The sequence below is a fragment of the Myotis nattereri genome (assembly GCF_964212035.1).
Source record: "Myotis nattereri genome assembly, chromosome: 4".
In the NCBI taxonomy this organism is placed as follows: Eukaryota; Metazoa; Chordata; class Mammalia; order Chiroptera; family Vespertilionidae; genus Myotis; species Myotis nattereri.
In genome coordinates this window covers 7,421,947-7,437,691 of record NC_138079.1, presented here as the reverse complement: position 1 = coordinate 7,437,691, position 15,745 = coordinate 7,421,947, and the positions used below count along the sequence as shown (strand labels likewise).

Below are 15,745 nucleotides of genomic sequence, written 5' to 3'. Positions count from 1 at the left end.
ATGTTTTAGATTATTTTAATATAAATCATCAAAAGTACTTTCTGATCCTGGTGCATTTTTTCAGTTTATTCCACAAAATATTTTCAGTTTATAATCCCATCAACAGTCTGTTTTCTTATCTATAATAATAAAAGCATAATATGCTAATTAGACCAGACACCCTTCCGGACGAAGCCAGAGCTTCGAGGGAAGCCTGGGTCCTAGGTGCCAGAGGGAAGCCGGTGCCGGCAGCCTGGGGAAGGAAGGCCTACTCTTGCATGAATTTCGTGCATCAGGCCTCTAGTCTGGTATAATTATATTAAAGAACAATTTCTTGCTTTTCTAAAAAAGATATGTTTTTTAATTGATTTTGAGAGGGAGAGGAATAGAGCTAGAAATATCGATGCGAGATAAACATCATATATTGGCTGCCTCCTGCCTACTCCCCCAACTGGGGACCAAGCCTGCAACTCAGGCATGTGCCCTGACCATGAATTGAGCCAGTGACCTCTTGGTTCCTGGATCAGTGCTCAGTGGTTTCTACCACCCATCAGGCAGTAGAAATCTGTATCCTTGAACTATAGAATCGTATTTTTTTTTTAAGATATATTTTATTGATTTTTTCCAGAGAGGAAGGGAGAAGGATAGGGAGTTAGAAACATTGATGAGAGAGAAACATCAATCAGCTGCCTCCTGTACACCCCCTACTGGGGATGTGCCCGCAACCAAGGTACAAGCCATTGACCAGAATCGAACCCGGGACCCTTCAATACGCAGGCCAATGCTCTATCCACTGAGCCAAACCGGTTAGGGCTAGAATCGTATTTTTTTAAAAATTTATTAAAAGTATTTTATTTTTCAATCTAAAGGAGTAGTGTATATAGACAAAAATATATAATAAATACATACATATTTTGTTTTCTGACAGCTTCTTTGTGATATTGGCCACAGTGAAGACAAATTGGGTTTTAACTATGAGGATATTATAATTTGGTAAGTGTAGTTCAGTTTCTTCTCTCTTCTGGATTTTAGTATTAATCAGTTTTAGTAATTTTAAATTAAAATTAGGATACTTTAATATCTCATATTTGGTCTTATAGAAATAGTTGTTTAAACATTAGAAAAATTCAGGATTTCCAATTTTTGTTTGTTATCCTGTTCTAATATTTTGTAATTATGAAATATAAAGAACCAAAGCTAATGTTGAAAAATATCTGGACTTCTTCAATTTAAACTTCTAAATGGCAAACTTGATTTGCTCATGCCCACTAATAGAGGCATAATATTATGTATATATATATATAAAAACCCAGCAGCCGGAATGGTGGAACAACCAGAACTACCTGTGGCTATGATGTGCACTGCAGCAAGCAACTAGCTTGATCTGGGCCTTGATTGCCCCCCCTCCCCGCCCCCTGCCAAACTGGCCCAGCCTCCAGTTGCCCCCCCCCCCCAGCTCAATCGGGGGTGGGGCTGGCCAGCCAACTGCCCATGGCCCCTCCTCCCTGCCGGCCCGGTCCCATGGGCCCCCATCAGGGTGGGCCAGCTGGACCCCACCCATGCACGAATTCATGCACTGGGCCTCTAATAGTAGTATAACCATCTTTTTGGTATGGTTAGGAATTAAAAGGATATAATTTGTGCCTACTGTCATTATAAAATATTAGTGGCCCAGTCCACAAAATTTGTGCAGGGGGGGATGTCCCTCAGCCCAGCCTGCACCCTCTCCAATCTGGGACCCCTCAGGGGATGTCCTACTACTGGCAGTTAGACATCCCTCTCGCAATCCAGGACTGCTGGCTCCTAACCGCTCACCTGCCTACCTGCCTAATTGCCCCTAACCACTCTGTCTGCTAGCCTGCTCTCCCCAAACTTTCCCCCCTGCCGGCCTGATCGCCTCCAGCTGCCCCCAACTGCTCCCCCCTGCTGGCCTGCTCACCCCCAACTGGCCCCCCCTGCTGACCTGCTTGCTCCCAACTGCCCCCACCCCCCGCTGGCCTGATCACCCCCAATTCCCCTCCCCTCCTGGCCTGATCGCCCCTAACCTCCTCTGCCTCGGCCCTGCCACCATGGCTTTGTCTGGAAGGTCTCCCAGTCTAATTAGCATATTACCCTTTTATTAGTATAGATTTTTACTTACTGGTTTAAACACAATGGGTTTTTTTTAGAGTGGAAGCAGGTAGGCAGATAAAGGGGAATAGATTATAGTGGCATATGTGTTACAACGTGAAAAAGGCATATTTAGTGTCCTATTTTTTATGTAAAATAAACTACAGAAGATAGGACAAAACTCAACATTTTCTTGATTGATGAGAATGTACCAAGGAAGCACAGATGAAAAAATATCACTAGTGAAGTTCCATGGCTTACAGCAAAATTATTTTTATATGTGTAAAATAAATAGTAGTTTTGCTTATTTCAACTGAGGAAGAATTTTATACCACAATTTTATGTGTATTTGAAACTTGTACAGCAAAACTTTTCATCTGTTTTCAAACAGCTTGCGGTTGGCTTTATTGAATGAAGCAAAAGAAGTGCGGGCAGCAGGGCTACGAGCTCTTCGATATCTCATCCAGGATTCCACTATTCTGCAGAAGGTGCTTAAATTGAAAGTGGACTATTTAATAGCCAGGTAATTTTCTGGGAACTATCTATGTTTTTATATGTTTTAAAAACATATATGTTTTTTATATGTATTAAGTTTTAGCATACCTATCATAAACTACAAATATTTAGTGAACCTGATAATTTTTACAGATATAGACAACCAAGTTCCCTGTTTTTCCAAATAAGATATAGAACACTTTCAGCATCCCAGTCAAGTTTCCTTGTGTCTTCAACCAGTAATAAACATTGTTCGGGCTTTTCTCTTTATAGACTAGTTTTTCCTGTTCTTGAACATCATATGTTGCAAATCACTGTGTAGTATTTCATGTTATGAATAGATCACAGTTAGTCCATTCTGTTGATGTTTTTCTGACTTGTTTTCAGTGTTTAGCTATTTTGAATAAAGCATTCCTAAACATTCTGTATAATTCTGTGATGGGCATATACTAGTTGTATGCACTCATTTCTCTCAGATGCATACATATGTAGGAGTGGAATTGCTGGGTCGTAAAGTTTATGTATATTTAGCTTTAATAGATATTGCCAACAGTTTTCCAACATGATTGTCCTGATTTACATTCTTAGCAATAATGTTTGAGAGTTCCGGTCTCTCCACATCCTCATCAGCACCTGCTATTTTCAGTCTTTAATTATACCCTTTTGACTGTGGTTTTCATTGTGAATTCCCTTTGTGGTTTTAATTTGCATTTCCCTGATGGGTAGTGATGTTAAGCACCTTTTATATTTGGGTATCCTCCTTGTCTTTTGCTCATTTGTAAATTTGATTATCTATCCTGTTGTATAGGAGTTCTTGATATCTTATGTATGTGACTCCTTTCAGGTGTGCTGTGCATATTTAAGAATATTTTTTCCAAATCATTCTGCCTTACCTTTCACTTTTCTTAATTAATAAAATTCAATATAGAGGTTGTTTGTTTTATAGCTTAATTTTTTAGATCTCTTTGGAAGATGGTATTCTATATTTTTTCCTAAATAATTTATTCTTTAATACATTTTAGTAGGTAATGGCCATTTTTATTTTTATCAAATAAATATGAGCAGAATTTGTTGAAAAGGTTTTTTCACTTCTAGATCAGTGCCACTTTTGTAAATCAGGTATCAGATAAATATGGATCTATTTTGCATTCTTTATTCTCATTAGTTGGTCTATTTGTCCATTCTTGCCCCAGTTTCTCACAGTGTTAATGACTGTAGTTTGATAAGATATTGATACCTGTTAATATAAGTCTTTCAGCTGTGTTTCTTCAAGAGTCTGTTGGCTATTTTGGGATCTGCATTCCCATATGAATTTTATAATCATCTTGACCATTTCCATAAAAGTTTCTGGGATTTTAGTAGTAATTACATTGAAGCTCTAGGTTAATTTGGGATGAGTTGACATCTTAATAATGTTGAATCTTCCAAACCTTTAATTATTTGGAACTTTAATTTCTCTCAACAACATTTTGTAGTTTTCTGTGCACAGATCTTGCACATAGTTGTTAGGTTTATTTAAGGTATATTTTAATAATTTATATATTTTTATTTAATGTAATCAATTCACTTTCGATTCTAATTGTTTTTAAAATTATTTTAGAATTTCTATTACATAAGTATTAATTGCAAGCGATGACCATTTTATTTTTCCCTTTCCAATCCTTATATCTTTATTTTTCTTTCCTTATTGCATTGGCTAGAATATTGCACTGACTAGAAATGGTGGAAAACTTTGTTTTGCTCCTTAACTCAGACTACAAGAATTCAGTATTTCACCCTTATTTATGAAACTTGCTATATAGGCTTTCAGAGGAATTTTTTCTGTTTTTTTGTTTGCGTTCCTGAAGTAAACATCACTTGTTCATGATGTCTCAACCTTTTCATGTATAACTGAATTTGGTTTCCTAATATTTTGTTGCGTTTTTTTGTAGCTATACTCATGAGAGTTATTGGCCTTCGTTTTTCCATTCTTCTAATGCCCATGTTTGGATTTTGACAACAAAAGTATATTTGCTTTATAAAACAACTAGGGAAGTTTTGCCTTCATTATATTCTGTGGAAAAATTTATGTTAGATGGGTCTTGTTTTTTTTCTTACATGATTAGCATTCACCAGTGAGTATGTGTAGGCCTGGGGTTTTCTTTATTGGAGTTTTAAGATTATGGACTCAATTTCTTTAACAGGTAGAGTACTATTAGTACTATTCTGGTTTTGTACTTCTTGTGTCAGTTCTTGCTTTTTTGAAGCTTAGTTATTGCATTCATAATAAGAATCACTAAACCTTCACATTGGGCGAATCCTTTTATAGTTATGAAATATCTCTCTTTGTTCCTTGTAGTACTCCTTTTATGAGTACTCCTTTTATGTTATCTAAATATAGCTACACAACTTTCTTCTATTTAGGGTTTGTATAATATGTCTTTTGTCATTCACTCACTTTCTATCTTTTCTGTCCTTACATTTAAGTGTCTCCTATAAATATCAAGTGTTGTTTTGTGTTTTAACTCTGGTTTGACATCTTTGTCTTCTAATTGGAGTGCTTAGACTATGTTTAGTGGTTTTTTTATATAAATGGTATCTGGACTTTATCTAATGTAATTACCCATACATTTGTCATTTAGTTATCAGTTTTTTCATATATTTGAATTTGTTTGCTATCTTGCTATTTGCGTTCTATTTGTCACATATGTTCTCTGTTCTTGTGTTTCTCCTTTTTTGTTTCTATTGGAATGATCAAGAATTTTTCTCTTCTTTTAACGTCTTTAGCAGTTGCCGTAGAGATAACAACATGTATCCTTCACATATTAAGGTCTATCACTTTTATTACAACCAGCACAATGCAGAAAGCCTCTTACAGTTTGACTATATCTTCTCCTCTCTTTTGAGTTATCACTATATTTATTATTTCTATATATATTTGTAAACTACTAACCCACAGGATAGTATTGTTATTGTTTTAAACTTCAACAGTTGATATTTACCCACATTATTTATGCGCCCCAGTAGTCTTCCTTTTTGCATTTCCACACTTTCATCTTGGATCACTTTCTGTCTGCTTGATGAATTTTTTTTTACTGTTTCTTGTAGTGCAGGTTACTGGAGATAAATTCTCTCATCTTTTATTTTCTGTAAATGCCTCTCCTTTGCCTTCCTATTTGAAGGCTTTTTAAAATGACCTGTTACTATTTTTCAGTGCTTCAAATAAATTTTTTGGATATATTTTATTTTTACCTGTTGCACAATAAGTTGTTGCTCATTTTTGTTGTTCCTTTATAAGTAATGTGTCTTTTTTTTTAAATCCTTTCCCGGGGATATTTTTCCATTGATATTTTTGGTGGAAGAGAGAGGGAAAAACAGAGAGAAATACCAATGTGAGACAAACCCATTCATTGGTTGTCCCCTGCATGTGCCCTGACCAGGTCCTGGGCCAGGGAGGAGGCTGCAGCTGAGGTACGTGCCCTTGACTGGAATCAAACCCAGGACCCCTTTGGTCTGCAGGTCAATACTCTATCCACTGAGCCAAACCAGCTAGGGTTGACGTGTCTTTTTTTCCTTTGGCTACTTTAAATGGTTGTTTTTGGTGGTGTTGTTATATTCTTTCCTATCCTCTGGTACTCCCGCTATATAGGTTGAATCTGTTCATCTGTTCACTGCCCCCCTATTTGTCTGATACCCTTACTATACTTTCATTCTTTGTTGTTAATCTTTGTGCTTCAGTGTGGCTTTTTTAATTCCTCCATCCTGCTAGTAAATCAGCCTCTTGAATTTTTAATTTTAGTTGTCTCTCTATTATTTTACTCTTATTTAAAGATTTTAGGTTTCTACTATTTCTTTATTTTCTACTTCCTTGAGCATATTAATTATAGTTATTTATAGAGCCCTGTAATGACAACTCCAATATGTGAATCACTTGTGTTGTTTCTATTGTCATTTTCTTTTCTTACTTTTTTGTTTACTTGGCCCTTCATTTGTTTAAAGCATATTTTATATTATCTGATTAGATGTGAACATTGTATACCAAATTTTTGGCTCTGGATCATGTTATTCTTCCCTTAAGAGAGTTTAGATTTATTCTGGAATGTTGGCATATCATGCTGAAGGTTTTAGCTTTGCCTTTCCTCTAGGAAGTGGCTATTTGATCTCAAATGAAAGTGTAGATATTCAGCAGAACTTCTTCACCTTGACTAGAATTGAGGCCTGACATCTATCTTGGTATTATGTACCTGCTAAAATTTCTGCTCAGTTTCTTAACTTCTCAGCAGGTTTTTTATTTGTTTTTTTAATTTATCTTTATTGTTGAAAGTATTACAGATGTCCCCTTTTTTCCCCAATGACTTCTCCTTCCCTCCCCCCAGGCCTTCCCACACTGTTGTCTCTGTCCATGGGTTATGCATATATGCATATAAGTTATTTGGTTAATCTCTTCCCACCTACCCACCCACCCCCACATTTGATAGTCTGTTCCATGCTTCTATGTCTCTGGATCTCTATTTTGTTCATCAGTTTATTTTGTTCATTAGATTCCACTTATGAGTGAGATCATGTGATACTTGTCTTTCTCTGACTGGCATATTTCGCTTAGCATAATACTCTCCAGGTCTCTCCATGCTGTCTCAAAGGGTAAGAGATCCTTCTTTTTCACAGCTGCATGGTATTCCATGGTGTAATGGACCGCAGCTTTTTTATCTACTCGTCTACTGATGGGTACTTGGGGCTGTTTCCTGATTTGCTGTTATGAACATAGGGGTGCATATATTCTTTCTGATTGGTGTTTTGGGTTTCTTAGGATGTATTCCTAGTGGCCAAGTGGCAGTTTCATTTGTAATTTTTTTGAGGAAACGCCATACTCTTTTCCCTAGTGGCTGCACCAGTCTCCATTCCCACCAGCAGTAGCTTTTTGCTTGCTTTCTTGGATTTTAATCCTACTTTTGCACAACATAGAAATTGGCAAGTACCTTGAAGAGGGTATTGTATGCAGATTTGAGCTCACTTTCCTGTATTTTCTTCTCTGTGGGATTTCCCTCTCAAGTCCCAAAGTTCAACCTGTCCCTTCAATCCAACAGGACTTTAGCTTTCTGCTAGGACTCTATTTCCCTAAAACTAGGGAATGACAAGGGCCCCCAGTGACAAAGCATGGTGTGAATGTGGAGTTTGTGCTTCTCTTTAGAAGGATTATTATCCATTGCCCTTTTAACAGTGTCTTTACAAAGTAGTTTGTTCAACCTTTATAATTGTGTTTGGCAGGAGGGTGTGTCTGAGCCAATCCTCTCTGTTGTGGCCAGAAATGGAATTCTATGTCTATTCATGTTTTAATAAAACTGCTCTAGATTAATTATATAAAGAGAGAAGTAATGCTTTTGAATAGCAAACTATAAAGTGTTTGTTAGAATAATGACCTGTGTAAATACAGGTGAAATGACTTAATCAGAGACTAGAAATTGAACAATTTAATACATTTTAGAGAGAAATGTCAATTAACTGATATTTGATTGAGCATTAATTTTTGGAGTGCATTCAGATTTCAAATTATATTTTGGCAAAATAGAGTTATTGTGGCTAGTACATAAAACTTTTAACTCAGTCACAATACAATGGTGGGGCAAAAGTTCGTTAACAGTTGTTCATAGGGAAAATAATACAATAATTAATACAAGAATAAACTTTCACATGCTCACAACTGTAAATCTACTTTTGCCAACCCCTGCATATTAAAGTTAGGCCTTGGTTAAAATCACAACTAAATTGTAAGCTTAAAATACTTGCCTTTCAGTTTTTTATAAAATATCTGAATTTTATCAAAGATAGATGAATATATTTCTCAGTAGATTTCTAGTACTTTGCTCTATATTTATTATTTCTGTATAGACATATATAATTCTGTGACTGACTTGTTATATTCTATAGCATTTCCTAGAGTTGTATATGAAGTAGTTTTGAAATGTTTTATTATAGTAAGTATTTATCACTAGAGATATGTAAGCTAACTAAATATCAGCTGGTACTACAAATTCATGTGTATTAAACATTTTTAAATACCATATTGACATTATGAATATGGGTCTGATTTAGTGGTATTGTTTTACAAAAACTTGTTAATAAGACTTTTATCAATAATTATTTTGTGTATTATTTAGGTGCATTGACATACAGCAGAGCAACGAGGTAGAGAGGACACAAGCACTTCGATTAGTCAGAAAGGTATGCTCCATATCTAAAAGTAAAGGCAGATTTATGGTTTCCATGTTAAGTATTTTGCATATTTAGATTTAGACTATTTTATGAAATCTTTTATTAAAACTTAAAGCTAAATTCTCAGTAAATATTTTTAAGATTATATATGAGTTAAATAGATTTTTGAAACTTTGAGGTGAGCATAAATATTTGTGTAATTATTCTATGTTATTAGGTATAGCTAGAGCAATATTTTTTATAAAATGTTTATTGTAAAGAGTATTTCTCTCTTTAGTAGACATGCAAATGAAATTAATGTTTTGATATGTTATTGAAAAAAGAGGACTACTTGCTTCTTCCCTTGATTTTTCCCTTAAATATATGCTTGGAATTAATACTATTAAATGGATGCCCAAATAATTGCAATAGTTGTTTCGAAGATAAATTTGGATACAATTTATAGGCAGCTGCAATAAGAATTCAGGCCATTGAGTATGATAAAAAGTCAAAATCTCAGTTTCTGCAAGAGAATTTGTTAAGGTTAATCCATAATGCTTATAGTGAGAGGCTTTCAAGAAAGTTTTTGTTCTTACATGTAATGCGAGGCCCTAAGGGTAGAGGAACAGTGAACTGAGTTAGCTTTGTTAGGACATAGCTTGTGAAAGAATTTTATCATGTTTCATCTTAAAGTATCATGTTTGGTTCTAAACATTCATGAGACTCATGAAGTGTATGCTTGTTTTAATGTAAAAACATCTAAAATTATTTGTCAATTAAGTTTTTTGGCTTTTCTCTTTCCCCACCTTGGAATTCAGTGCATGCTCCAGAATGTGCAATGTTGAGTTTGTACATTAACTAGATTCCTTCTTTTTCCTTTTTCTTCCAATTGTCTAGCTTGTGTTTGGAATAGTATCTACTAGTGAACATAGTAAGGAAGAGTAAATGGATGAGTTATCTTAAGAAATGTTTGTAATTTTTTTAAAGAGTGAGATTGGAAATTATGAATTTTTGTTACAGGTAAACATATTGGAACCATAGTTTGTGTCTTTAAATTTAAGAATTAGATTTATGTATTTGATTTATTCATACAATCTCTCCTACTGCCATAATTTTGAGAATTCAAGATAAGAAAACAAAGTTGTTCCTGAAGAACCTAGAATAACTTTTTGGTTATTAGAGTTATTTATGTCAATATTTATCATATTAGGAATTAAATTGAGACATTAAAATATGTTAGCATATTAAAAATAACATAATCATTACATGTAAACATAAATAACATTTTAATAAAAGTAACTATTTTTAAAAAGAAAATGAGTAGAGTGGCATTATATTAGATTTTTGCAAATAATGTCTGTCTTGATAGAAGATAGCTGGATTATCATATTTGCTTTGGTATTCAATCTGATGTGTTTTCACACATGCAATGGTCTCTGGAAAACTTCAATATATACTTGTGAGAGAATGAGAGTAGAAAAAGACAAATAAGGTCTTTGGTTTATTATGAAAACAGTTTACCTTTGCAGAATCCCTGAATGTATTCCTTAGTTTCCTAGATCACACTTTGAGAATTGTTGCCCTAGAAATTGCGTTCAGAAGAAAAGACCACTCCAAATGGATTCAAACAATTAAATTCACTTTTAAAAAATTATTTAAAGAACATTTTATTTCAATTTTGTAAACATTTTTGTACAGGTTACAAAATGGCCAGTAAAATAAACAGACTCTTGAAAACAATAACTCCATAACAAAATTATATTTTGTGTGTTATCTTCTGAAGTACTTAGTAATTTGTGGCAGATACTGTTTGTGAATCCAAGAGCAGGAATATTGCTTGTACCTGATGGTAGAATATAAGCTCAGAGGAAGAGTCCTGACACAGGATTTGTCCTTGGTTTAGCTAAAAGCAGTTAAAGGGAAAACACACTTGCTGAGTGAACAATGGCCTCTATTGGCCTGAGGAACTGTAATTTCATTAGTACTTTTAACAACCAAAGCAAACATTTCTTTTTTTCAGTAACATCTTGGCAACTGAGGTAGTAGAAATTAATGATAATATTATAATTGTTGAGGATTTTTTATATGCATGCAAAAAAGTTTGAAATTTTTTGTAAAAGTATTTTAGTTTTAAAAGTAAAAATATTTGTTGCTTTAGGATAACTGCTCTATGAGTAATTAAGGAATACTCATATTACTTTTCCTTCACTTTCACTTACTTCAATCATTCGGAAGGTTCTTGTTTATTTTCTTGTTTCTTTTTCAATGTCTGTGATTTTTTTCCCTTTTCTCTCCAGTCCAGGCAATCCTTTCTTATCTCTTTGATTTTCAATATAGTTTTTTCACTGGTCAGCTATTGCTTTTCTTTAAATTGTAATTTCTTAATGCATGTAATAAAAGATTAATAATATGTCAGGTTTTTGTGTGTGTGTGTGTTTTGTTTTTGTGTTTTACAATTGAAAAGAGATTCATTTAGGGAAATTATTTGCCCTTTATTCATAGCAAGATATTGGCATATCCATTGTAAGAACTTAGTTCTTTGGATTGCCAAACCCATTTAGCCCACAATTATTTTTAGTATTATGTACTATCTTCTTACTTTGGCATTCAGAGCCAACATTTGGTCCAACCATTATGACCTATATCATTATGCCATTACTAGAGGCCTGGTGCACAACATTCGTGCACTGGTGGTGATGGGGGCGGGGTGGTCCCCTCAGCCCGGCCTGCGCCCTTTAGCAGTCCAGGAGCTGTCAGTCAGACTGCCTTAGCACTGCCATGGAGGCAGGAGACTCTCCTGCCACCACCACTGCGCTTGCCAGCCGTCAGCCTGGCTTGTGGCTGAGCAGCACTTCCCCTTTTGGAGTGCGGTGATGACCCTGGCTTGTGGCTGAGCAGCACTCCCCCTTTTGGAGTGCAGTGATGACCAGGGGGCAGCTCTTGTGTTGAGCATCTGCCCCCCTGGTGGTCAGTGTGCATCATAGCGACCAGTTGTTCTGCTGTTCGGTCAATTTGCATATTACCCTTTTATTATATAGGAATAGGATAAGTGTGGACAAGCTGCCCTTTGCCACTGTTAAGATCATTATTCTTTCTTACTCTTTCTGTTAATTTTTACCATTTTCTACATTATATTCATCTTTCAGTTTCAGCTCAAATTTCAGATATTCCCCTTAGAGAACTCTAATTCCTTTATAGAAGTTTATAAATTATTACCTACTCATTAATATGTTTATATCTGTTTGTCCTATCATGCCTAAAAAGATTATTAAACTTTTCTTTAAAGAGAGATGAATTATATCACTTTTTTTTATTGAGTACTCACTGATTTTTGAGGAAAGCATTTTCTGATTTGCACAGAATTAAAGAGTTTCTTTGCATATATTTCCCTGGAAAATAAGATTTCATTTGTAAATAAATAAATAGATAAATAAATAAATAAATAATAGGTATTCTTTTTCACAGCACTTGAGCTTCATAGATTAAGATTTTATACTTTAAATTCTAGAAGTCATCTGATCATAAGCATCCTTTTATAAATGAGGAAACAGAAGCACTGATAAGATTGATTTGGCCAAGTTAATCTATAATAATAAAAGCGTAATATGCAAATAGACTGAAAGGCTGAACAGCAGAACAACCTTCTGTATTGCCTTCAGGACAAAGCCAGGACTGTGAGGGCCGAGGTAGCCGCCGCAGCTATGAAGGCCTACTCTTGCACGAATTTCGTGATCGGGCCTCTAGTAATTTACTAATGGTACATTTAGCTCTGAGAGCCAAGTGGCCTAGCTTCCTAACTAACTTTCCAGAATACATTACGTTTTATTTTGAGGAAAACTTTTCTTACAAGCTCCTTATAAGCATAATAATAGATCAATAAATATTAAAATACAAATTAATATCATAAGAAGTTAGAATTCTGTCATCTAGAAAGATCAGTTTTCTATACCCCCTTTCCCTTCTCTCCTATTCCAACATTTCTGATGAATAGAAAATACTGATTAAGAGATGAATGTGAGAATTTTGTAGTTTCTATAGTTATTGGAAATCGATTTTATGGTTGTGGAACAGTATCTTATTTCATTTGAACCTTGTAATACTGCATAATGCTTCTTAAATAACATAAATCATGTGTAAGTACTCTAGTCAATGCAGATCTTTCCTTTGACCCTTTATAAGACTTAACTGGGTATCTTTAATTTAGTTATATTGCATCCTCTAATTGTTTCATAGTAGAAGTCTTATTTTTCAACAGGATTATAAATGCATTAATATCTAGGACAGGTTAATTATCCTAATATTTTATCACCACCCAAGTAAAAGAAAACATTTTCTTCTACTCCCACTTCAGGAATTTATTTTGAAATACTTCATCTACCCAATAGTCTTTATTTATTAAGCAGTCATTCACTACATAATTGTTTTTTTTTCTGTTTCCCTAACTGAAGATACATGTTATCTATTTTCAGTTTTCCAAATGTTATTGCCAATTACAGTTTTCACTCAAAGTGAGATTCATCCGAAGTTTATCACCAGAGACATACTATTTCTATTGTAAAATTTGAAATACTAAAGATAGATTATAGATTATTAACTTTGCCTTTTGGAATAGCAACAAATGATGGCTACAGATAGGGAAATTATCAGACATTAATTACAGCAAATGAGAAAGAATGGGGAGCCACGTCAGTGAGTTTGATGGGGATGAGAGTAGAGATAATGAGGTAAATGGGTATATGGAGAAGGAAGTCAGGAATGCAATAATACAGTAGTGTGTTGACAGCTGTTGTCCCCACTAATATACTATGTCTAGATATTGAGAAGTGTTTGAAATGTAGATTCTATTCCTGAGGAGCTTAGTATCTCAGAAACATTAAATTTTGTTGGTCAACTAATTTGTGATCTGAACTATCAGGGAAAAAAGCAACACTTTTTTTATAGTAATGATATTAACATTAGTTGCATCAATTATTAGTTGTATTAATTATTTGAAATGTTCATATGAAGCAGAAGATTAAAAGTGATGCCTAAATCTTATAAAAACTCTGTAATCTTAAAAACCTCAAACCAAGCAAAGTAGGTTTTAAAAATGTATTATGAAGTAAGTAACTTCTTTTTCTGATTTCTCCCTGTTACAGATGATTACTGTGAATGCTTCCTTGTTTCCTAGCTCTGTGGCCAACTCATTAATAGCAGTTGGAAATGATGGACTTCAAGAAAGAGACAGAATGGTCCGAGCATGCATTGCTATTATCTGTGAACTAGGTTAGAATTTTGAGTAATAAAACTGTAGTATTTTATAAAGAATATGTAACATTCCTTAATGTCTTTAACACATAAATTCTTTAGTTATTGGAACAAAGATATGAAAATGTAGTACACATTACTGATAGGAGAATACTTGCTATTTAACAAATAATTCTTAAGTGAACTTAACACTATAACTTTTAAAGTTTTTCTCGTCATGAAATTTAGTACATAAGAATTGTACAAATTCTGGTAATTAAAATCAAATCTCTTTAAGTCTGTCTTTCAGACATTTGTTAACCATACTATATCTTAATATCTTGGTGTGAGTTAAAAGCAATAATCTGTCATACTTTTTTTTTTTTTTAAAAAAAAGGAATTCTAAATGCAAAAAGATTAAAGAGTTAAATGGGATGCCCTAGCTGGTTTGTCTCAGTGGGTAGAGCGTTGGCCTGTGGACTGAAAGGTCCCAGGTTCAATTCTGGTCAAGGGTACATGCCTGGGTTGTGGGCTCAATCCCCACTAAGGGGTGTGCAGGAGGCAGCTGATCAATGATTCTCATCATTGATGTTTCTATCTCTCCCTCTCCCTTCCTCTCTGAAATCAGTAAAAATATATTTTAAAAAATGAGTTAAATGGGGAAAACAGAAAAGTGGATAAATATTTGCTGATCATTGTAAGGAACAGGAATTTTGAATTACAAAGAAAATCAGATTTCAGCAGCTTCAGATTTTATTGTAAGAAGGCAAGAAAACATCCTACAGTGAAAGAACAAAGAAAAAAAAAGTAACAAACATGATAAGTAAATAACTTATATACAGATCAATAGGAAAAACAGACAATTCTCAAAGCAATATATGCATGGCCAAACAACATATTGAAAAAGTTCAACCTCATGTTTGTGCACGCATACATTAAGGTGCCTGATCTTTGAAGAAAAGGAGTTCCTGAGCTTAAAATCTGAGTTTAAAATCTAAAGTAAAGTTACAAATCTGATAAAAGATTTGAAACAAAGGACTAATATTCCCACTATATAAAAAAGTCTTTTCAATTAATAGGAAAGAAAAACCATTCCAGTGAAATATGAACAGGATATGAAAAAATAATTTAGAGACATAAAAATTAAAATCAGAGGTTTGGGAAGTATATTCAGTGCCTCTTATTAGAACATTGTATCCACGTGCCCTTTTCAAACTAGAGAGTTTTCCAAGTCAGAAAGGAAATTGTTTTAAAATAAAAGCCCCGATTTCAGAATATTTTTTGTTAATTATCCCCTATATAATATATTAAGTTTTTCTTTTTTATTTTAGCACTTCAGAATCCAGAGGTGGTGGCCCTTCGAGGTGGACTAAACACCATCTTGAAAAACGTGATCGATTGCCAATTAAGTCGAATAAATGAGGCCCTCATTACTACAATTTTGCACCTCCTTAATCATCCAAAGACCCGACAATATGTGCGAGCTGATGTAGAATTAGAGGTAGGAACTTTAATATTCTTTACTAGTTTTAAAATGACTTTAAATACAACTCTCACTTCACAATTTTAAAGTAAGTAAATGCAGCACAGCATTATCAAACCTAAATTTACTAATACTGGCTTATTCCCAGCAATATTGTATAGCTAAAGACTTTAATATGTTGTTTGTGAATAGGTCTTGCTAAAAATACACCATTTATTTATCTAAACCATGCTAAAAGTCTCTGAACTTAGAAGCACTTGTTAGCAACTAATGACCATATATACT

At 34.2% G+C, this 15,745-nt stretch overlaps 1 protein-coding gene across 1 annotated transcript in view; it reads left to right on the top strand.

The window, feature by feature from the left end:
* Positions 1-15,745, top strand: part of RICTOR (RPTOR independent companion of MTOR complex 2) — a 93,603-nt gene that overhangs the window by 33,605 nt on the left and 44,253 nt on the right. The window contains exons 4-8 of the mRNA XM_081089103.1: positions 908-972; positions 2,480-2,611; positions 8,718-8,781; positions 13,890-14,016; positions 15,309-15,478. Of these exons, the coding sequence (XP_080945229.1) occupies positions 908-972; positions 2,480-2,611; positions 8,718-8,781; positions 13,890-14,016; positions 15,309-15,478 (558 nt within the window). The remainder of the gene's footprint in view (positions 1-907; positions 973-2,479; positions 2,612-8,717; positions 8,782-13,889; positions 14,017-15,308; positions 15,479-15,745) is intronic.